Source organism: Anabas testudineus, chromosome 6 (genome assembly GCF_900324465.2).
Source record: "Anabas testudineus chromosome 6, fAnaTes1.2, whole genome shotgun sequence".
In the NCBI taxonomy this organism is placed as follows: domain Eukaryota; kingdom Metazoa; phylum Chordata; class Actinopteri; order Anabantiformes; family Anabantidae; genus Anabas; species Anabas testudineus.
In genome coordinates, this window is record NC_046615.1 from 4,755,899 (window position 1) to 4,779,523 (window position 23,625).

A 23,625-nucleotide genomic window follows, 5' to 3' on the forward strand; every position below is an offset into this window, starting at 1 on the left:
GGCAGAGAATGTCTCTGCTGACTTTCACACACTGCCTCCAGAAGGAATGGGCTGCCAGCGGCGTGTCAGCATTGTACCAGCGTGCAGCAGAGTGGAGCTGGAAAATGACTCCTCCACCTTTGGGGAGGTGTGACAGGTCAAGTTCAACAATGCATCTGCAGGCATGATGCTGTCGACTTGGTTTAACTAGTTAATGTTCAGTATTTGCCAGCTTCAGTTAGAGCAGCTGTGATTTATAGCACAGGACAAGCATTTATAATAATAACTAAATATTACTTAAAACAACAACATCTAAACAGAGAGTTGAAATTAGTATAAACTGTATACACCATATACTTCCTCTAAAACCACAAGTGGTTATATATATATATACACACACCCATATATATATATAAAAGTATAATATATATATAAATATATATATATTGTACTTTCCAAAAGCCTTACCAGCTACCCAGCATTGAGCTACCAATCAGATATATTTCCCTGATGAGTTGGTGGAGACCAAAGGAGAGCTAAAAGGAGAATATTTTATTTATTTTAAATTATATATTACGGTGGCCCGAGTAATGTGTAAATAACTATTTGCTAACATCTTCAATCATAAGACGAAAATGTTTCCGCGTTGATTTTACAAACACACCCTTTGCAGGAGTTCAAAAGCATGTGAGAGTAGAAGAGCATTCATATTTTTTCATGGTTGAAAAGCTGTCTTTTCAGATTTTATCCAACAGCCGGAAAATGCTTCTAGGGATACTTGCCCTCCTGCTCATTACAGTCTTATTACTTCATCCTGAACATTATCAAGTCAGTGCAGTAAATGAGTTGAAGAAATATATATGAGTAAAAATGAGGTTTTTTCCTCTTTATTCTCCTAATAGCATCTGTGGCTTTGTCCATCCCATCTGCACACTAGACTGGTCATTAATGAAAAAGTTTTTCCCCCCTTTTTTTTTCAAAATTTACATTTATTATGTGGGCTAATCACACTGCTGGCTGGCGGCAGTGTGGGAAATGTGATTAGTGTGTGAGCTCTAATTAAGTCTGTGAAGCTTCACACACTGGCAGACAGGCTCGGGGAGCTGCACGCTTAGATACGCACACAGATGTAGTAGGAAATAAAACACTGCTCACACACACGGGGGCATGCATTCCACATGCATGTGGGAAATGTGGGAATTCACGGGCACAGGATCAAACACATACACATGGGATCTACTGTAAAGTCTGATGATGCAACAACAAGCTGCTCACTATCTGCATCTCTCTCATCTTTTGCTCACACACACACACAAACACACACACACACACACACACATACATTAGTCCATTCACTGCAATGCCCAAGATGTCACAGAACGACATCAAGCTTGGAAGCACAGCGACACACACACACACAGACAGAGAGGGAGAGAGAGGGGGGGAGAGAGAGGCAGAGGAACATGCAGGCTGACTCAGATGGATGTGGATGCTGCTGGTGGCAGTGCGCCCCAAGCGGCGGTGCAGCGGTGCTGCTGCTCCTGCGCGGGGGTTAAAACGCGGCGGGCGGCGCGCCGGGGCCACAGTGTGGGGTGTGTTTGAACAAGAGACACAGAAAAACTTAGTAGCGGATTTTTTGACGTCGGACCCGAAGCCGCAACCGTCTGGAGCATCATGGCAAACAAAGCACAGCAGCCTCCTCACCTGCACCTGGCCGAGGTCACCGCATCCCAGTTCCTCGACATCTGGAGGCACTTCGATGCTGATGGTAGGACACTTTTTATTTCTTCTAAAAAAAAGTTACATCAAATTCAAAATTCACCAATTATTACCGATTTAGCTCGCAGCTGAAAAATGCAGCCGACAGCAGTAAAGTTAAATAGCAGTCTGCAGAGAAAAGCATAGAAAAAAGATTGAAAAGCATCCATAGAACATTTCTCTTCAAGCTCAGGAAAACTTAATATTACAGTAAAAGTTGAAAATGAGTAATAATATTAATAATGAAATGCTGGGTTCTGTAAACCCTCAGTTGTAGTCCAGGAGACAGAAGGGACTACTCTGTTTTAGTTAGTCAAGATATTTATCAGTCTCATGCTCAATAGATGCGTGAAGCAGCAATTTGTTGGTTCTTACAACTAACAGCTGATATGTTGGCATGACATTGTGGATATAGTCTCCTACTATAGTACTAATTTAGAAACGCCGGATGATTTCCTTTTATTCTCTTTTTGGGAGTTTGAATTAAACTTACTCATGATTTATTCTGGAAAAAGGGTGAATTTACAAAGACATGCATGAATATTGTATTCACTGAGCCCCAACTGCACATGAAATTAAAGGAGGCTGCAGCTTCATTCCCAGTCTAATCCTCCATGAGCGCACAGTGCGCTCAATCATTTTAATCAATGAGAAATTGAATTAGCGTTTTCTAACTTATAATTAGTGACACTTTGGATGTAACTCCATATGTCATTAGCTCCTTGCACAGGTACTAAACAATAACTTAGCCTATTCAAGTGTGTCAGGTGGGGCTCTTTATGCAGCAGGGATAGCTCAATATTACTATATTGATTTATGTGATATCGACTGGGTGTCTGTCAACATAAAATGTAGCCTGTTCATTTATTCAACAACCTGTCCTCTCCAGCATACACGCTGCTGTCGGTCTTGATCAGTGTCGTCTCTGCTCCATTGATCCTCTGCTGGTCTTTCTCTCGCGCTCTGCAAATATCTGCATGTCTCTGTGTTGCAGTTTGACAGCGGCACACTGGACAAGTTCATTTTATTTTCAGCAGATTCATCAGGCATTCTGCAGCCTGGAGGGGCTAATTACGGAGACTAATGGACACTCCTGTGGATTTATGGACATTGTGGTTATTGAAAGTGTTTAAGCACACGGTGGTTAAACTGAAAGGAAAAATCATTTTGAAAAACAAAACATTAAAACTTGTGATTTCTCAAATTGTTCTTTATTGAATGTCTATGTTGGGTATAATTGGCAAACAGTACACCAGAGGCTTCATCCAGCAGGGAGTGCAAGCTCTCTTGGTGTGCTAGATAATTAGGAAAATGACATAAAACTCACCATGTTAACTAATTCTCTGGTTATTAGGTAACAGATGCAGTCAACTAACTCAACTTTTCATAAATGGGAAACCAGAAAGCAAGTTAGACTTGGACTGATGTCTAAAATACACCTGCAGACAGGCTGAATGTCTTGCACCCACATGTTTCACTCACACACACACACCCACTCATGGGAATTCATTAATATCTGTTGTGATGCCTGCACACACTCTGAAATCAAGGTGCAGCGAGCTGCTGGGTGGGGCTCAGCAGCACGAGTCAATGTGCAGACAAAAGTTTTTGGTTTTACTCTTTTGCACTTAAATAAAGCATGTGGATATGAGTTCAGCACCACCCAGGTGTTTAAGTTCAATGCAAACATGTTTCATATAATGGGCTTCGCAATGATCCACTTTGCAAATCAAATAGAGCCAGGGTGCACCAACAGATTTGGCTACTGTGCTTGATTTCTGCACTCATCGCTGGGAGTGTCCTCTCCCTCGGCAGAAAGAAAGGAGAGCTAATTTGTTTGCTCAGATTGAGTAAACATCTTTGAGTTGCTGATAAAAATACACAGGAGGCGATGCACCCAAAGATGATGAAACCACATATTCCCCTGTTGGCCTAGGATCAAATCTCATCTGGATTGCATCTCTCTCAGCTCCTCTACTCTGCATCGCTCTCGTCTTTCTCTGCTCCCTGTCAAACCTTTTCCCTTCAATCATTTCAAAGATGAGCAAGGAAACAACTACAGTTGCTTTTTGCTAATTATAGCCCGTTTGATGTCTTTTTTTCTTTAACCTGGATATGGTAATTTGGAATATTAAGCAAATTCCACCTCCTGAATTGACCCATCTATGATATCAATGCAAAATATTTGAATAGACAGGGCTGCACTCTACTTTGAAAGGCAAATGCACTTTGTATAGGCTTTAAATATGCACTTAGTTGCCTTGGCTGGCCACTTTGAGAGTTTTTCTATGTTGGGGATGTATTTTAGCATTAGAGCCAGAAAAGCAAAGCCTCTTGACCAGCTTCTCCTGGGACCATAGTGACGCAATTTCCCCCAAAAAACGTGTGTTTGGACCAAAAGCGATTTGGTCAAACTTTTATCTTGCTTGTTGTTGCAAGTTTTAAGTGCTGAAAGACCTAATTCTATGAAGGCAGGCTTTGGAAGGAGTTCTCTCTTTGCAATGTGCAAAAAATAAGTATTTGACATTTGATTTAAAATGATATAGAAATTGGGTGAAGTCAGCCATTAAATGCATCCACTGGCAGTGTTATCGTTACATGAATATAGCATCATTTATATTCACTGTAAATATGTATGCATTCACTGGAAACTGGATTTGGGACAGCTTAGTGTAACAGGGATTGGTCTATTTAACTATTAGAACATAGCACACATAGTATTTAATAGATGACAAAAAGGGGAGCATAATTAAAAACTTATGTTTTAAAGGCTGTTTGGATCAGAAAACACTCGAGCATAGTACTTACCACAAACAGATGCTCCTCTTTGCACAAATATATTGAGGTTTATGGACCTATTACTCACATTTATAGAACTGCTCTGGAATAATCTATTAATAAATCTATTTTCATTGTCATTTTATGTCATTTGCCTTGTAGTCAACCACATCTTATTCTAATTATCAACCAGGCCATTTCTCTCCAGAGGGCTACATGCCAATAAGACCCACTGAAAGGATGCTCCGTGGCAGCGAAGGCATTTCACCGTCCCACATATTCAAGCAGCAGGGCTCGTATTTACAATTACAAAAACTCTCACAGATGGACCAAAGATGCTAAGATTCGGAGTCGGACAGAGGCGAGGAATTAGATAGAAGACGACAGCGAGAGGCAGCGAGTTCGAAAGACAGGAGAGGAGAGTGGATGGCATAATAATCTTTGTCAGTGTTTAATGAGGCAGCTCTGCCTTCCAGGGTTTTATTGAAGCAGCTAGTCACATCGTTTGGAGCCATCTGTCCAGCCCCTCAGCGAGCTTGTTGATAGAATATTAGCACAGGTTCACAGACTACCTGGGTGAAGCAGGCATGCTCATTTGTTCTCTGAATAGGGACTGTCAGGGCACCAGAACACCAGGAATAAAATAAGAGGAAATCATCTTTATGGTCCTCCAAGCCTAATTTGTCATGACAGCATCCAAAAGAAAAAAACAATATGATGGGCATCCTCTGAGGATGAGCACCATTCGACAAAAGTGACACGTAATCTGACAAAATGACTGACAGCACACAGTTAAAGAAGGTAGAAAGAGTCTGAGAGCAAACATCTTATTTCTGGCATTACACTGTTACCTATCACTCTCGCTGGATTATGTATCCATATTGACAACTCCTTGCAGTATCGATCGCCATGGAATAAAAGAAGCTGCAGGTTGGAGCATTACCTTCCAAATCTTAGAAAAGCTTCTTCCATAAATAGCCTCTCCTTGAACACAACCCTGTGAACGCGCAGCCTTTGAGGAGTGATCAGTTTGCACCGTCTCAGTGAAGAGTCTAATCTATTGAGCCAGAGAGGAAGGAAGAGAGTTAGTGACAAAAGGCTCAAGTTTGAATCAATACTGAGGCAAAACCAACATGACATGAGTCAACTACTGTGGCCACATCTGTGCTCGTGAAGGTTTCTCTATGTCAGCAGCAACATGTCCTTACTGTAGATGCTGAGATAATGTGGTTCTACGCTTGGTCTTCCAGGTAATGGCTACATCGAGGGGAAGGAACTGGAGAACTTCTTCAGGGAGTTGGAAGTTGCCCGGAGAGGAGCAGGGGTGGTGAGTTAAAGCAGCTGAGGATTTAAACACAGGTTCATCTGCTGAGCGCTCAGGCTTCACTTCTGCTGTGCACACGTGTGTTTTAGGACCCTACTAACCCCATATTCAGAGAAAAGATGAAGGAGTTCATGCAGAAGTTCGACAAGAACAAAGATGGAAGGATTGAGATGTCAGAGGTAAGCTCCGTGTATTATCCTAGAAAACCTAAAAAGGAAAATTTTGCTTCCCTACCCAAAGTTAGATGAGAGAATTGATAATGTTAGCATTACCACTTTATGCTAGCTTAGCATAGCAAATGTTATGTTATGCTAGCTTAACATATCATAAAGTGTGGAAACAATGAGGACAGCTACGCTCTTCTAAAATGTTACATTTTTGACATTTAAGAGAATACGCTTATTCACTTTGTTCCCCTTTCTGAGACTAATATTAGAAAATTAATATTATTCAATAAATCAACTCTAGTTGCTGTAGACTAGCCAGTTAGCTAACCAGGCTCTGTGCCCACAGGGCCTCCCAGCTCCTCTAAACTTACTAATAAGCTACATATAATTCCTTCAGTCCATAAAAACTGTGTTCAAAGAACTTTAATGCCTATATTATATGTAATGTTTGTACTTTTGTTCAACTAAGAGAAACTAGATATAACATATTTGATGAGTTTAGAGCATCACTTGGCTAGTTGTTTCACTTGGTTTCTACTGTTTTCTTCATATTTAGGTAACAGATATGAGAGGGACATCAGTCTCCATATTTAACACTTTGAAAGCAAATATATTTAAAAAATGTGAAACAATGTCTTTAAATTTTCAAAGACAGGAAAAACAGTTATGGTCACATTGTTTGTACAAGGCAGTCATTCAGTGGAGTCGTTCTCTACCCAGGTTTGACTCACATTCACTTCAGGTCTTCATTTCACTGAAATGTGGTTCTAACCCAAAAATAACTCAGCAAAAGGTCTGTTTTGTTGTGCTCACTATGAAGGGTGAGAAAAATATGTAAAAAGAAAAGTCTAAGATTATTCACAGAGCCAAACAGGAGGCTTCTGAGGCCTGGTCAATACTCAGATCGATTGCATAAATGCAGTCTTTATTATAATCTCTATGCTATCAGTGTTGGTTTGGGATGTTGCCTTCCCTCAATTTGACCATTTTCTCAGCAAGATTCGAAAGAGATGCAAGATTGCAATGTGCAATGTCAATAATCCAACACCAGCCTGGGAAATCTGCAAATGGGTTTTAGGTCTATGTAATAGAGAGAATACAATGTAAAGGCTTTGTCTGAACTTCCAAAAACAAGATTTTTAAAAATAATTTAGGCATAGCCCGGCCTCTGAGGTTATAGCTCTCTATTATTCATGGCTGAGTTGCCCATTTACTGTAAGCTTTGGAGACGAAAAGCTCCCCTGTCTCCATCACTTCTCTCTCAGCATTTCAACTCCACCATCTTGTGTTCTCACCACTCCCATTTTCTTGTCATTTATCTCTCTAGTTGGCCCAGATTCTCCCAACTGAAGAGAACTTCTTGCTGTGCTTCAGACAGTTTGTCAGCTCCAGCGCTGAGTTCATGGCGGTAAGAGTGTGTTTCTGAGTGTACTGTATGTGAACGAGCCGGTATATTTTTTTAATGCAAAGCGAACTCTGTCAGTTAATTAGTTCTTTGCGTTACTTTTGGACTTTTTGTGCAAACGCTTCTTGTTCTCTAAGAAAGTCCGTTAACCAAGACACATTTACTTTAACCAATCATACAGTATAGACAGGAGTGAACCATAGCGAGCCTGAATTTTCTTAATCTCACCTACGGTACAATGTAGGTGAGATGTGCGATGATGGAGCGATAGCTAAGGTATTAATCCCTTCAATAAAAACTAAAACAAGGAGCACAAACAGTTTGAATTGAGACTAATTTCACTGAATGTTTTGGTTGCTGTGATAGAGTAACACTTCATGATCTTTCTCCTGTATTCTGCAATGAGTGAAATTAGTTCTTTAACTGATCAGTGTTCATTAGTTATGAAGTAAATAGTACCCAAAATAGTTCCCAAAACTGCAATTGTCTCTCCTGGTCTATGCAGAGAAGTTATGGATGATATCACTGAAAAAACATGATCTTTTAATGGACAAATGTACAGTATCCAAATATGCCTTAAGCATGGTAAGTCAGAGGGGACTAAAATGTTAATTTCTTTATAGGGAAATGTGATTGGATTGAACTGATGAGGAGTTTTCACCTTGTGGAGTCACACAGTGGCTTTCTAATACATTTACCCCACTATAGACGTAGAATTGGTGTTAAGTCTATTACTAAAGCTTTAATTATTGTGTTATATTTCATTACCTATTTTTTGGTCTGTGAACATAGAACCTACATTGGCAAAAACAAATCTTGCTGATTTTAGCATTTCAGTTTTTCAATGTCTACAACTACAAACATCATCCAAGTTGATGTCAGTAAGGATTTACAAGTAAAAGAAGATGACACATATAGAAAAAAAAATATTTAAACTCATTCTATTTCTGTAGTAGAATATGTTTATTGAAAACACAGGTTTTATTGGCTCTCACTTCGGACCAATGAGATGTGTCCGGGTCCGGTCCGGGACAGTTGTCAAAGTTTGGTCAAAGTACCCAGTTCCTCCTTGATCTACTTGCTCGGGTTCCTCTGATGAGACACTGAAAACCATGTTGATCTATCTGGGTCAACTCCACCCTGATTGGTGTGTGAGTGTGTGTGAACAGGTGAAAGTGAAGCCACACTGTAATAATATGGGCTCTGATACTTAAGAAAGAAATCTGATTCAGATTAGAAATATGAAAATGCAGTCTTAGAAAATTATAAATAAATAAAAAAACTGCAGCTAAATGAACATTTCTAGATTGCCCTGCACATTTGCTTAATGACGAAGAAGCTATTTTGAGCCAGCTTTGGTGGCCCTTTGTCATTGTTAAAGGGCATTCAACATCAAAGATTATTATTGAATTGGACTGAAAAATGTCAGAGGGTAGTTGTGAACCATGTTGCGTGTTTAAGGAACCATTATATAGGAAAATTTCCAAGTATGGTATAAACCAGTTTAGTGCTGCCGTGAATTGTGAATAATGAATGAAAGTCTGAGTAACAAAAAGCCTTCAGCAGTGCAAGATGTGTGTTGAAAGGTACCGAAAAAGGCATTCAAGTCATTTCATCTGCAAAATACCATCAGGAGATGAGAAAATGGCAGATTTCATGTTAGATTTGCCACTGTGAAAGAATGGAGCCAATTAGAAACCAATTACATTTGGGGTAGAGGCTGTCCTTGTCTCCTGTGTCATACTGAGAAGGAATAATGAAATGAGAGAAGGGGGATAAATGAAAGAGAGGGTCAGGAAAGAGAAAAGGATGCAAAGGGCAAACGAGAAAAAAAAGGAACGTAAATGAAATGTCGATAGGAAGTTCAGAGCCAGAGTTTGAGAACATAAAACAAGAGAGGAGGAGGAGGATTAATCAGTCTTTGTTGAAGTGTGCAGGCAGGAGGAAGCGGGCAGAGAGGGTTTTAAAGGGCTAGAATGAGGAAGCAGAACCTTCTATTTTCAGAGTCATATATAATGGATAACACCGCTGTAGCTCCTCTCTGCAGAGCCCAGAGGAGGAGAGGAGGAGCAGAGTGTGAGGAACACGAAGGAGGAGAGAGAGGAGAAGTAGGGGGAAGGCCATCCATCTTTGATAAGGAGCCCTTCTTTGGACAGGGACAGCTGCTAGATTAAAACATTCATTAAAATGACTTTGCCCCCTCTCCCTTATTCCCCCCCCTGTCGTTCGTTGCCCTCTGCTCTGTATGTGGGCGATTGTATTGGTGTATTGGAAACGGTGTGATTACAGTGATGGTTCAGCCTTTTGTGGTCTTTTCCTGTGAAACGATTTCTGCTCTGCACCAAGGAAAAATCCAACTGTTTGCACAGTTTAAGAGCAAGCAGAGGTTTCGATCAGTGAGGAATTATGTAGGAGCAAGAGATGCAAATCACTCTAGAGAAGAGTGTCTTTGTGTGTCAGTGCTGAGAAAACGCTTTCAACTTACTGTTTCTTCTGTTTTGATCATGTCTTTCAGGCATGGCGGCGATATGATACAGACCGCAGTGGCTACATTGAAGCAAATGAACTAAAGGTATGTAGTAACTATAAATGCTCAACATCCCGTTCAGATTTAAGTGTTGCAATCTATACTGTATGAATATATGTATGGACAATGATTTCAGTCAGTTAATATTTCATCTTTATCTTCAAGTTAGAATAACCTGTATTGCCTGATTTGCAAATATTTCAAATACTAGGTCTTTATTCATCTGCTTACTTAATTGTTTTTTTGTCATGTCTGTTTTCTCCTCCTCCTCCCCCCCACACACATATTTATATTCATAACAACACACATAAACAGTAACCTACCAGCACCTACCCTTAAGTTACTACTTAACCGTCATTTTCTGTAGCCGTTCACACTTTCTTTCTTTATATTCTAACCACTGTAATAGTCGTGTTTTTGTGTTCTGTTGTAAGTGTAAAAGTGTGGACAAAATGTTGACACCACCACCTAAATGTTATGTTGTTTTGCACCAATAAAAAAGGGAAAGAAAGAGACTAAAACAACCCTCTATATTTTCTTGTGTTATGACCAGGGAATGTATTGTTATTATACATTCATCAGAATAGTATTGTTAATATACATCCCTGAATCTACATGATTTGAAGGTGACAACTATGAGGCTGCAGGAAATTCTCACTGGTCACTATAACGTAGCACGTAATGTTCTATAAAACCATAATTTGTCATTTCTACATTTCTGTTTCTGTACAGATTACACAAACTAGATTTACTGTATTAATCCAAAATTATCCAAAAAAAGAAAATGATTAAAGAGGCATTACACTGAAATTTAGCAACCTTTTTGGATTTTAAACTCACTAATTTGTATGAATAATGAAATTTAAGAAATGCCAAATATGGAACTTCATGTATAAAATAATTATAAATGACTCCATATAGCCCAAATAGCAAATTACAAAAATATCATTTATATTAATAATATATATTATTTATAGTTCTACAGTTCTTTAGACGCATAAGCCAAGTACCCTTTTACTCTGCAGGGGTGGCCTATCATTTATTGCAGACTAGTGTTTTCTTCCTGTTGCTATACTTTATGCTAAGCTAAGCTAAGCTAACAGCCTGCCAACTAACCAATCTAGCTTCATCTTTTAGCATGCTGTAACTCACAGCAAGGCAGCAAATACCAGTTTTTTTTCTTTTAATCTGAATTCCAAGACACTGCAGTGCAAAGATAAGAAAGGGATACACTCACTGTGGCCCAAACTGCACTGTATGTTGGCTTTCAGTGCTTCACATTTTTTGATAGATGTGAGCATATTGGTAAGTAAAGCCAGGCAGCAGCTTTGACAGAAAGAAATTATGTGGCTGTTCCACAGGAAATCCCCCAGACACCATGAGGGATTTTTTTTTTTCAGGTGAGGATTCAGATGCGAGAAGCTTTATAGCTTGCACAAATGTTATTCACTTCAACACCTCTGGCAACTGTTATGTCAAATTCTATAAAGGAAAAAGCGTCACACTGGGGATTTGAGCCTAAGTAGGGTCAGTGATTATGCATCATGTGCAGATCAGGCCTCTTGGGTTGTTATGGGATCACATTTCTTCCAGCTGAACAGGTGCAGATGAGTTACTCAGGTGTGGGGTTTTGAACGCTTCAGAAAAATGCAGATGTGATCGTAGGCAGAAGACGCGTGTCTCATCACATGCATGTGAGCACTCGTGGTAAATATCTGCATATTGTGACTGAAGTACTGTACAGATGATGTAAGAAGACTAGTACAAGTACATTCATTTGAATGGATTCTGTATTCACACTACAATACATTTATGGTACCTAATGGATGTACGTTAGCTTCTCTTTACTTTCCATATTCAGAATCTGCAGGTTCTACCTCAAAACAGTTGCTTTTTCTGGCAAAGCTACTTTTACTTTTTTATCTACAGAGTGTGTGTTTGTGTGTGTGTGTGTGTGTGTGTGTGTGTGTGTGTGTGTGTGTGTGTGTGTGTGTGTGTGTGTGTGTGTGTGTGTGTGTTCTCAGGGCTTTCTGTCAGACCTGCTGGAGAAGGCTAACAGACACTATGATGACCAGAAGCTGCAGGAATACACACAGACCATAGTAAGCAAAGAAGTGTGACTAGATACATTTGTCTTGTACAGATCTTATTGTATTATTCTGTTTCCTGCAAAAAGAGGTCACTGTAGTTAAAAAAAATAGGTTTTACTGCTACTACTTTTCACTCATACAAAGTTAGGAGACAAATAGCAAGAAAACACAAACACAAGTTATGAGTCTCTAACAACTTATGTTAGAAGCTAAGCAATAAGTACCCAGAAGTATTTTAATAAAATGTATGTAATATAATGAATCTTATAGAAGGTTTATGTATCTAGTGTCCATCTGGCCTTGAGGGCCTCAGAGGCCAATCATGTTGGTGGCAGCAGCGCTGTGCGGCTGAGTGGCTGCGAGCCATTATGTCCTGCAGGTTGTGTGTTTACAACCCAGATGTGCTCACATCTGCTTCTTACTAGAAGCCCCAGAGCTGACCTGATCTGATTTGCTCAAACGGTTTCCTCAACATATTAATAGATAAACTTGTTCATTATTGTTCACAGATTTATGAGGAATCCCAACATGATAAACTCTATAATCAGAATATATATCTGTCTGTATCTGTCCGATACTCCCCATCGAATGTTATATATACAGTATTCATTTCTGGTGTTTTGTAATATTTTTGGCATTGTTCCTTTTATTGTAACCCTATACTACAAAAAAGAAAACTTTTAGATTACTATTGTTAGAAATTCACCAGAAGATATGTTTGGAGCCAGTTTAATGGACGGTCCTTTAACTGGTCTTCTGTTATACAAACAGACATTGTCAATGTATATTAAAAGTAGAAACTGTCCATTCTACTTCTCAGCCAATGAAATTTAGGGACCACATTTGCCTTTATCTTGACAGCATATACCTATAAAAAACATTCCTTTCCGTTCCTCTCTGTCTCTTCCCATCTCTCTGTTCTGCTTCCACTTTGTAGCTGAGGATGTTTGATCTGAATGGAGATGGGAAGTTGGGCCTGTCAGAGATGGCAAGGTAAAGTGCCATTTTACTTGCTTCTGTGCGGTATATAAATGTTGAAACACACCATGCTCATTTTCTGTTACTGGGTTTGAATAATTTAACAACTGCTGTGTCCACTAATAAAGTCCTTCTCTCCCACAGGCTTCTCCCTGTTCAGGAGAATTTCTTACTTAAATTCCAGGTAGCAAACAATTCAGTAAAAAACTATTTTGTATGAACTATTAATGTCACTAAAATAAGGATTATGGTGTAGCCTCTGTTTTCAGACTTACTTAGGATAAACATAGCTTTTTTAAACTGACCTTTGTGTCACTGTGTCCTTCGCTATTTGTGTCTTAATGAAATATGGTACAAATCTTGTTTTTGCAGGGAGTCAAGTTGACCTCTGAGCAGTTCAATGCCATCTTCACATACTATGACAAGGTGGGTGAAGGTTTGTTCAAGCTGATGACAAATGACAGTCGTTGACTACTTTTCACACGCCCAGACATGATGCTGTTAATGATAGTGTTCTGAGCTGTATTGTCACCTACTACCTGTACCATTTAAATCTGATCCTATGCAATTAAAAGCACTTAGCTCCTTAGCAACAACTAGCTGTCGTCAACATCAGCCATGATGCTACACAAAGTGATTGTTGTTATGTTACTGTAAATACCATAGAGACTGCCTGACCCACTTCTGTCCATTGCTGTTAATACCTCAAATTGGTTGCTAAATTAGATCAGAGAATGTGCACCTCCTAATGTGTGTATGGATGCAGGGGCTTATGCACAACTGATATCTGAAGTCTTTTCTCTCCAGTGCTATTGTCCATTACTATTAGTTACCTTTTGGTGGGCTACAGACAAATGCCCATCATCACCAGCCTCTGCAGTCTTGTGTATGTCCGTTTAACGCCATGAAACAAAGCTAGCTTGAAAAGAGGCGGGAAGTAGCTTTGTGCCTCTATAGTAGTTACTGTATCTGGAAGCTAATAAATTTGGAAAAATAAAATGAACACTACGATATAAACATATTTTTAGCTGTGCTTACATAATTGCAAAGGGCTTTCTAATCATTTAAACTTGATAAACTTGCTTTGCTTTGTGCCACTGAATCAAAGGACTAATGTTGACGGGTCTCTGTTCGCCTATGTAGATATGCCATCAGAAAAACAGCAGCGTCCAGCTACAGTAGTCAGTAACAGACACTGGATTTCTGATGAATTTGATGTTATTAAATTTGCATTTCTTTCAAAAACAAAGGCAATTTTAAATGATCCCCAACTTTTGAATGATGGTGTATGTATCAGTGCTGTTTGTTTTAGAGATTCCCTCTGTCAGAAGCATAAGCATGCAAATTCTGTTTTTACACATATACCTAGGGAAATGACTTAGGCTTGGTGCACCTGTTCCTTTGTAAACAGCCCAGGGTGTTTACAAAGAGACAGGTTGGACAGTGGTTTAGCTAATGGCCACATTTCCACAGTAGATTGGTGAGGAGGGACTACAGGCAGTGATATGATCCTGCACAAGACAGAGGGAAGAGAACGGGGAGAGCGGCACACTGTAATCTCCTAAATCATTTCTGCTGTCTTTGACATCTTGTGAGTTTTTGTGAGCCTGAAGGAGCAGTAGTCATAATCTAGGCAGCTATAAGACTGGTGACTCAGTGTTTGAGGAAATAAACAACTCCACTTGATGTGTCACCAGAGCACCAGTGGTGTAGTTAACTCAGTCCTCATTCTCTGCTTCATTCTTTCTAACTCACCTATTCTTACGTAGTGACAAAAGTAATATTTGATCCACAATAACAGTCTGTTTTCCTGCTTTTCAAGACTATCATCGATGCTTTTCCACTTGTCCTGGGTCTAACATTCAGTATGTAATTAAGTATAATTCCAACATGCAATTATCTACTATATTATGCAGAATGTACGAATCTGACCAAAGACACATGGACCAACAATTGCTTTAGCACTGCCTTGGTTAAAGTTGGACAGTCAGAACAGAGAGAGCCCCTCACAGCAGTGGGGGGATTTGCGTGCATGCTCATGTCTCAAGTTGGACTGAAGGCTTTCACTCTCTCTAGCTCCCTTGCAGAGGACAGGGTTCAGTGTTCTATTATAGATGAGCCACTGCAGTCCATTCATGTAGACTCTCACTGCGAATGGAGCACTACCATTTATGTGTGTAATTAGTCTCATCATTTTGTCATGAGTTCAGCCCCTGCAGCTCAAACACAGGCAGCTGCTGTCACTGGTGCTGGGAGATTGTGGGCAAAGGGTGGCCGGTCAGCTGAACACTAACATGGCTCCCAGTGCTCCCAGTGCCACAGCCGCAAACAGTGCGAGGCCTTGAAAACGTCTGAAATGTAAGATGGCACACAGACTTGGACAGACTGGCTTGTACCTGATGTAGCTTTGCTTTCCCACAACTCTTCAGAGTCCTGGTGTTTTCATCCTTAAAGAGAAAATAAATAGAATTCACACTTTATTCCCAAGATCTAGGACATATCAGCTTCGTAAACATCAAACAGCATCTCCCAGAGTTAAAAAAAATAAGACTGGCAAGCCAGTCGGCTCTGAAATCAACTGAAGACCAAGTCTAAATGAACAGAACACGGTTTTCTATCACTTGCCAAGGGAACATTTCCAACAATTTGGAATTATTTTCTGGCCCCAAACTCAAAACACTACTGTGAGACATAACTCATTAATTAGCAAAGTGGCTCCATATTGACTTTACAGCTTAGCCCTTTTACAGAGTTGTGAATGAGAAGTCCTTTTCAATTCATCATTCATAAATGGCCAGTTGGCTGGTGTGTTCACGATGGCTGCCACATAATACTCGAAGAGGCTGAGCAGCAGGGCAGTGTGCAAAAATCAAGAAGAAGCTCAGGATTCAAATATAACTGGTGCAAAATGTTAAAAAGCAAATGCAGGAAACTAGAAAGCTACATACACTTTGTTGAGGTGGAGCAGTGATGGCTACAGTTTCATTTTTCTCTTTTCTGTGTGGGAGCTGAAATAACATTTGTGTTGTGTTCCTGTCGATTCTTTCAGGATGGGAATGGCTACATTGACGAGCAGGAGTTAGACGCCCTGCTACGAGACCTTTACCAGACAAACAAGATGGTGAGATGTTGCCTTAGTAAACATTTACTGGTATTTTGTGAACAGCAGTGGAATGAACACATAGATACACGATGATCAAGGTGCTTTTCTTGAGATGCAGTAAGACCTGGCCTGTGACTTCTAGCACCTGATACCGTTGTTGTATCTATCCTCTGTCTCTTGTTCAGGAGGTGGACTTGACGAACCTGTCGGGCTACAAGCAAAGCATCATGAGTCTGTCTGACGGAGGGAAGCTCTACCGCGGCGAGCTGGAAATTGTCCTGTGCAGGGAGCCAATTGTGTGACTCTTCCTATTCTATTGTTGCATATCATCATTTTCTCTGCCTGCCCCGCCCCGCTCTCCCAAGACCACACCCACGTCCAGCTGCCTGGCAACATATACCCAGTGCATGTGCCAGATAACCCCCGTCCCCGACCTTTTCCCTAACTTTCTCCCCAAAGTTGCAACAGAATGAGTGATAAGTGCACTGTCAGCACGCAACCTCGACCTCTAGACCTTCACCTTGTCAGCTCTCCCTCCTTTACGTCCTTTACCATTTCCAGCCTCAGCCTCGTTCCCATCCCTCCCTTCCATGCTGTGCCTGACTTCTCCTGACCAAAAGCCCGAACCCCTTATTCCACAGAAATGACCTTTTGACCTGTTAACCCTTAATTCATTGACCCCTCCGATCGCTGGCTCTGTCAACTTTGCAATAGATATGATATATAGTCAACAAAACTGCAGACAGCTGTGTTTGAATTGATCTAATTTATAGTGTGTGATGGAACGGATATTGACTTTTCCATTCTGTTTGTCCTGAGACCTCTTGTTCCATTGTATGATTTTCATCTTCAATGTTTGATTTTGGCTGAAACTGTCAATTGAAAATATGAATAAAATATCTTAAGATAAAATCAGTCTCGCTAGTGTTTGAATCAGATGTTGTTAAAGAATCAAAGACTCTTTAGAGTGACAGTCTCAATATTTCTTCACAGCAATTCAGCGCTCAAAATGACTTTCTATACTCCGACGTCACTTTAAACTTTTATGTTGGTGTTAAACTTGACATTGACCTTTTCCCTTGTCGTCATTACTAAAGCATAAGCATAAAATGAATGAATGATGGTTGCAGTCACAACAAGGACAACATGGTGCACAATATAGAGCTATAATTAAGTTTACTGAGGCACTAAAACTGGGCACAGCTAATGTTGGTTAATGCCAGCAGTCAACGTCTAAAGCTTTCACTGCAAAATGGATCTTTAGTGTGCACCGAAGTCAAGAGGAGAGAAGGATGGAGATGGAGCAACCCGGTAGCTGAATATAGTGGCCGGGGGTTCGAGTCTGGCCTTTGCTACACCCCTTTCTTAAAAACTTTGAGACTAAGCGATCAAATATGGAAACACCTTTAAACTGACTTGATTTTTTAAACTCATAAAAGACCATAAACAAGTTATTGTGAGTGTTTAATTTTACATAAACCTACACATTTCTTAGTACTTGGTACTTCTTAGATTAAACCAGCCTTCATCTTTTTCCTGGTGAATCCAGGGAGGTGGGAGGTTTTTTTTTTTCCAGCTCCTGAGCTGAGATGTTATTCCTGAGATATTAGGACGGAACATGGCATTTCGAGTAAAACCCCTGTATCTGAGTTGACATGCTTTTAAAGTCGTCTGAATAATACAACGAGCACACAAGCTCCCGTCTCACTGTGGGGCTGGTGAAAACCCACATCAATTAATCACAAGCATTAAAATCTTTATATGAGACGCAGCTGCACGAGGAAAATGTGCTTATCACTACAATTACAACAAGAATCAGGCTGCTAGTGATGAGAGAGTTTTAGAGCTGTGTAACCTGCTGAATGGAGGTGGGGAAAAATAATAGCAGCGTATTCAAACTGAAAACAAAGGACTGGATAAGTATTGAGCATCTTTAAAGTCCGTAACCGTACCAGGATCATCACTCGTGCAGCCGCTTTGGTTTGTCACAGGCAGTGAAATGGAAATCACCTGAGTGACTCAAGTGTAAATACACCTGTATGTGAAAAGCTCCTGACCAAAAAACGACACCACCCAGTTAGTGGATGGACACAAAAACATTTCCAAGTCGCTGAGTAGAGTTAACGTACATCACAAAAGACCCTGAATATCACACATGAATAAATCTGCCACCAGCGGAGCGTCCTCAAAACACTGAGTGACCGTGCAAGAAGGGGACTAGTGAGGGAGTCACCTGTGTGCTTCTTTTTGAGGACGGACTAAAATCATCATCCTTCTATTTCTTAATGATGAATTTAGCTGCCAGATACTGATGAATACTTTTACTGCACTCCTGAAGACACACTGACTACACCCAGGTGATCAACATTAAACTACTGAGGCCTGAGTATTTATGCAATTAATAGTTTCTTTATTAATTCATTAGCTGCCAAATAGCTGAGTGGAGCTATTTCATGAAGAAATAAACCTTTTATCACGTCTGCATTTCTTCTTCCAGACCACTGTCTTTCTCTCCTTCACTATGCCACATTGTGTGTTGCCGCTCAGGTTTAGCATCCGTGCACGTGCACGCATCCACCTGAGTCCGGGTGCCACATGCACCTTCTTTCAGCTGCTCCGTGAAAAAAAATAAAAATCTCCAACCTGCATCCCCCGACAAAAGCTCTGAGCAGCACATTTCTCCCTCTTCTCGCTGCCTTTCAACAGCGTGGGATCTTTAATTACTGTTCGGCTGGAAAGTATGGGGATTATTCAGCTGTTGTCATCACACCTTCAAACAGAGGAGCACTTGGGGGAAAAAAGGCGTAAAGTGTGTATAACCTCCCATCTTAAAAAAAGAGGTGTTGATATATTTTGAAAAGAGGCACAGCTAATTAAACGTTTTGCTGAAGATGCATTTGTTGAGCGATTGGACAGCTGTAGATACGTCAGTGCCTCCTTCCAACAATACTCCGTCAGACATCTAGAAAAAAACAGAAATACTCTCCACATATTCTGCAGGGAAAGGAGCACTTACTTATCTTCGCGTTGCCAGACTGTTGCAGACCTTTCACCGTCAACAGTGAGTTTTAACCGGCAGGAAGCGGGAACTGAAGTCAACACAGACGCCAGGAAGCACCTAGAGTCCCTGAAAGCACATACAACCATCTGGAAGCAGATTTTCCATTTGAAATCAGCCTGTTCTCAAACAGATGCCGCATGAATTGTGCTCCTTTAGCTATAAATCTGCACAAAAGAGAATCTGACAAACAATCAAACTATGACTAATAAATACAGCCTAATGTACAAAAACTGTTTTCTGTTCTGGAGATCAGATCCTACAGTTTATATCTGATGTTCTTACTTTTTATTGTGTGTTTCTGACATGAATCTAGAAGCATTGGTTGGTTGTTCAGTCAGTCGGTCGGTGGGGCCACTCCCTTTGGGATAGACTGCCTTGACGTTTTGTACAAACACTTCTAGTCCACCAGGGATGTATCATGGTTGACGTTGGGTGACGCCCTGACTCTTCCTCTGAGGCTACGAGTTGTGGTTTGGAGTGACATGTATCCTATTATAGAGGTTTACGTTAACATATATAGCACAAATATAGTTATTTTAATGCTAATTTGCTGAGTCAGCAGTTCAAGGGGTATTTCCTGACTTGCACTGTCCTGGTCTGGCAGACTAAATTTCCTTAAGGACATGGAGCAGTACTGAATCGCGTATCGTGTTTACGGTTCAGAAACACTGTTTACTGTACATCAGCAAACTCAATAAGTGAATGAGCTGAGTAGACTTAATAGCTGGTGTGTGCATGTAAACACAATCATACATACATCCAGCCTGCTGTGGAAAACCAATCAGATAAGGAGTGGAGGCAGCCGGCCACACTGTGAACAGGGGAGAAGGAAGATAAGAGAATATGAATAGAAGAGGAGAACGACCATGATTTATTGACTGATGAAAAGAACCCTGGTATTTTATTTATTACCTCTTTAAATAGAGCTGGTGTGAATTAAATAAGTGATTGAAAATGGACGATCCAACCTAGGTTCTTGTGTAGGACACACACTAGTTTATGCATATCCACACACGTACGCAAAGATACGTTAAAGCACCATGAGGTTACTGTGTTGGAAATCCTAAACACTGAAGCAGCATAGATATTATATTAATATGGTTTTTGTCCCTTGTCCTGCTTTAAGCTCATCAATGATCTTCATTCTTTATCGTCTGTTTGTATGTGTATTTCTTACCTCTAAGCCAACACAGGATGATCTAGGAAGTTCATATGAAAGACGATCCTTAGGGGACACAGTGAAAGGACGTACTATGAATGATCAATACTAATGCTGCCATGTTTAGTAGCACCAAAAAAATAAAAAATAAATAGTGAGTGAATCTGTAATTCATTCTTTATTGAATGTTACATGGCCACGCAGAGGGTGTAATGTTTAATAAGTTATATCTTCAATCTGCTGATTTAGCTCGAACCAGTCAGCGTTCAAGTGGAAAGGAGAACATGCAGAAAGGAATGACGGACTGCCACGGGGAAAATCGACGGTCGATTAAATTAACTTATAAAAATTCACTCCGCTGAGGAAATCTGCTGCACTCCTTAATTATGATGTATAATGATGTCGTGTAATTATAAATATAGCAAGAGGAACACAGATCTGAGGCTGTAGTGCACCACACCTAGGGTCACTCTGGTATCTTTTCTGTCATGTTGCACTTAGTTTAGCGCAGTGGAGCTGAAACAGTAACTGTAAATATATTTGGTTTTATATTAGGATATGAAGGTGGTCCTCACTGATTATGTCTTTTCACTGTCCAGAGTTCATTAAGTGGAAATATACTGTAGCTCCAGGGCAGCTGTTTCAAGTCACACAAGTGCTAAATGAACTCTGGTGGACATGGACTGCATCATTCATTACATGATTTTGTCAAGTAGGCAAATATTTAAAGTGGCAAAATGGAAACGCCATGTTCTGCATGTCTGCAATCTGCAGAGCCGCCGCACTCCAAGCCATTAAGTGACTGTTGAATGTTCTGCAGAGACAATACCTCAGTGCTGCGAAGGCTTCGACGAGCCAGTTAACACCCCCCAGCTTCGGGAGCGCAGCTCGCCACAACACATTGTACCACTACCGGCTCATCATTTGCACTGCGCGCTCCGTGCCAAAGTAATGTGTCTGTAAATGGAGGAGCGGAAGCCAAATTCCAAATTAAGTGACCTGGTGCAGACCAGGGATATCTGCTGCTCCCCAGCACCAGAAGCTTTAAGAAAAATCTGGACTCAGGAAGCTGCCAAGGAAACCATCTGTGTGCTGTGACTGCATAAGCTCCATCAGCTGTGCTGTCACTCTTATCTCTGCACCTCCATCTTAGCTCAGCTAATATTTGAAAACTTCCTGAGAGCAAACACAAACTGTGGATCCCCGTCTCCCTTTGAGGAATTAGTATTCAGGAAAGCCAGAGCATTTAATCGGAAATCAAATGAAATTCATGGAACACTGTCAACATTTGGATAGCGGCCTTTCATTTTATAATAAAGATGAAAATGGAGGCTTCATTCTGCTTCATTGTGCAAACCTTTGTCAGAATATCTGCTGATTAGTTGAACCCCTATAGGTAATTAGTAAGTCTCATCAGATATCACTTAATCACTTCAATAATGAAGTTATTAGCATGGTGATTTGATATTACTCAGACTTTGTGCAGCCTCATTAAGCCAAGCTTCAGTCAGATTTTGTTAGTTTTTAAAAAGCCCCACACATCACGGGCTGGTTTTAATGTTGTGGCTGATGATTTGTCGCACAGACTGTAACATAATGTACTTCACGTGCTTTTCTGTTCATAACTGCCTTTTGTTTTAATAATATGTCTTCGACTTGTAAAAGTCCTAATCAAAGCAAACAAAAGGTGAATCTGACTAAATGTGCAGGTAGAAGTTATGTACACGTGTTTATCATGTAAGAGTCTCAGGTGGAAACACAGCTGTGTGTGGTGGTCTGTGGGCAGCTACAGGCAGTGCATTGTGGGAAATCCTGATCATGTTCCTCTGTGTGATGGTGTAAGTTACAGTCCTGTAGTCACTGAAAAGCTCGTTTCCATTTGCTCCCCCCTGTACAGTCTGCTCTCTGGGACCATCTCCCCCCTGTACAGTCTCCTCTCTGGGACCATCTCCCCCCTGTACAGTCTGCTCTCTGGGACCATCTCCCCCCTGTACAGTCTCCTCTCTGGGACCATCTCCCCCCTGTACAGTCTCCTCTCTGGGACCATCTCCCCCCTGTACAGTCTCCTCTCTGGGACCATCTCCCCCCTGAACAGTCTCCTCTCTGGGACCATCTCCCCCCTGTACAGTCTGTTCTCTGGGACCATCTCCCCCCTGTACAGTCTGTTCTCTGGGACCATCTCCCCCCTGTACAGTCTCCTCTCTGGGACCATCTCCCCCCTGTACAGTCTGCTCTCTGGGACCATCTCCCCCCTGTACAGTCTGCTCTCTGGGACCATCTCCCCCCTGTACAGTCTCCTCTCCTCTCTGGGACCATCTCCCCCCTGTACAGTCTGCTCTCTGGGACCATCTCCCCCCTGTACAGTCTCCTCTCTGGGACCATCTCCCCCCTGTACAGTCTCCTCTCTGGGACCATCTCCCCCCTGTACAGTCTCCTCTCTGGGACCATCTCCCCCCTGTACAGTCTGCTCTCTGGGACCATCTCCCCCTGTACAGTCTGCTCTCTGGGACCATCTCCCCCCTGTACAGTCTGCTCTCTGGGACCATCTCCCCCCTGTACAGTCTGCTCTCTGGGACCATCTCCCCCCTGTACAGTCTGCTCTCTGGGACCATCTCCCCCCTGTACAGTCTCCTCTCTGGGACCATCTCCCCCCTGTACAGTCTCCTCTCTGGGACCATCTCCCCCCTGTACAGTCTCCTCTCCTCTCTGGGACCATCTCCCCCCTGTACAGTCTCCTCTCCTCTCTGGGACCATCTCCCCCCTGTACAGTCTGCTCTCTGGGACCATCTCCCCCCTGTACAGTCTCCTCTCTGGGACCATCTCCCCCCTGTACAGTCTGTTCTCTGGGACCATCTCCCCCCTGTACAGTCTGCTCTCTGGGACCATCTCCCCCCTGTACAGTCTCCTCTCTGGGACCATCTCCCCCCTGAACAGTCTCCTCTCTGGGACCATCTCCCCCCTGTACAGTCTACTTTGTGGGACCATCTCCCCCCTGAACAGTCTGCTCTCTGGGACCATCTCCCCCCTGTACAGTCTCCTCTCTGGGACCATCTCCCCCCTGTACAGTCTCCTCTCTGGGACCATCTCCCCCCTGAACAGTCTCCTCTCTGGGACCATCTCCCCCCTGTACAGTCTGCTCTCTGGGACCATCTCCCCCCTGTACAGTCTCCTCTCTGGGACCATCTCCCCCCTGTACAGTCTCCTCTCTGGGACCATCTCCCCCCTGTACAGTCTCCTCTCTGGGACCATCTCCCCCCTGTACAGTCTGCTCTCTGGGACCATCTCCCCCCTGTACA

At 41.6% G+C, this 23,625-nt stretch overlaps 1 protein-coding gene across 1 annotated transcript; it reads left to right on the plus strand.

Moving 5' to 3' along the window:
- The first annotated feature begins 1,577 nt into the window (after window positions 1-1,577).
- Window positions 1,578-17,024, plus strand: calb2a (calbindin 2a). Its single transcript, XM_026365810.2, has 11 exons — window positions 1,578-1,747; window positions 5,766-5,842; window positions 5,929-6,018; window positions 7,334-7,414; window positions 9,927-9,983; window positions 11,963-12,040; window positions 12,966-13,021; window positions 13,151-13,190; window positions 13,379-13,432; window positions 16,056-16,127; window positions 16,295-17,024. The coding sequence occupies exons 1-11, from the start codon at window positions 1,654-1,656 to the stop codon at window positions 16,409-16,411; spliced, it is 816 nt and encodes a 271-aa protein (XP_026221595.1). The 5' UTR covers window positions 1,578-1,653; the 3' UTR covers window positions 16,412-17,024.
- The last annotated feature ends 6,601 nt before the right edge of the window (window positions 17,025-23,625 follow it).

What these genes read in the sequence shown, in the direction of transcription:
- calb2a (XM_026365810.2), top strand. Translation starts at nt 1,654, where the DNA reads ATGGCAAACAAAGCACAGCAGCCTCCTCACCTGCACCTGGCCGAGGTC. An exon ending in AGGAATACACACAGACCATA is followed by an intron (nt 12,041 to 12,965) that starts GTAAGCAAAGAA and finishes TCCACTTTGTAG; the next exon opens with CTGAGGATGTTTGATCTGAA. An exon ending in TCTTCACATACTATGACAAG is followed by an intron (nt 13,433 to 16,055) that starts GTGGGTGAAGGT and finishes CGATTCTTTCAG; the next exon opens with GATGGGAATGGCTACATTGA.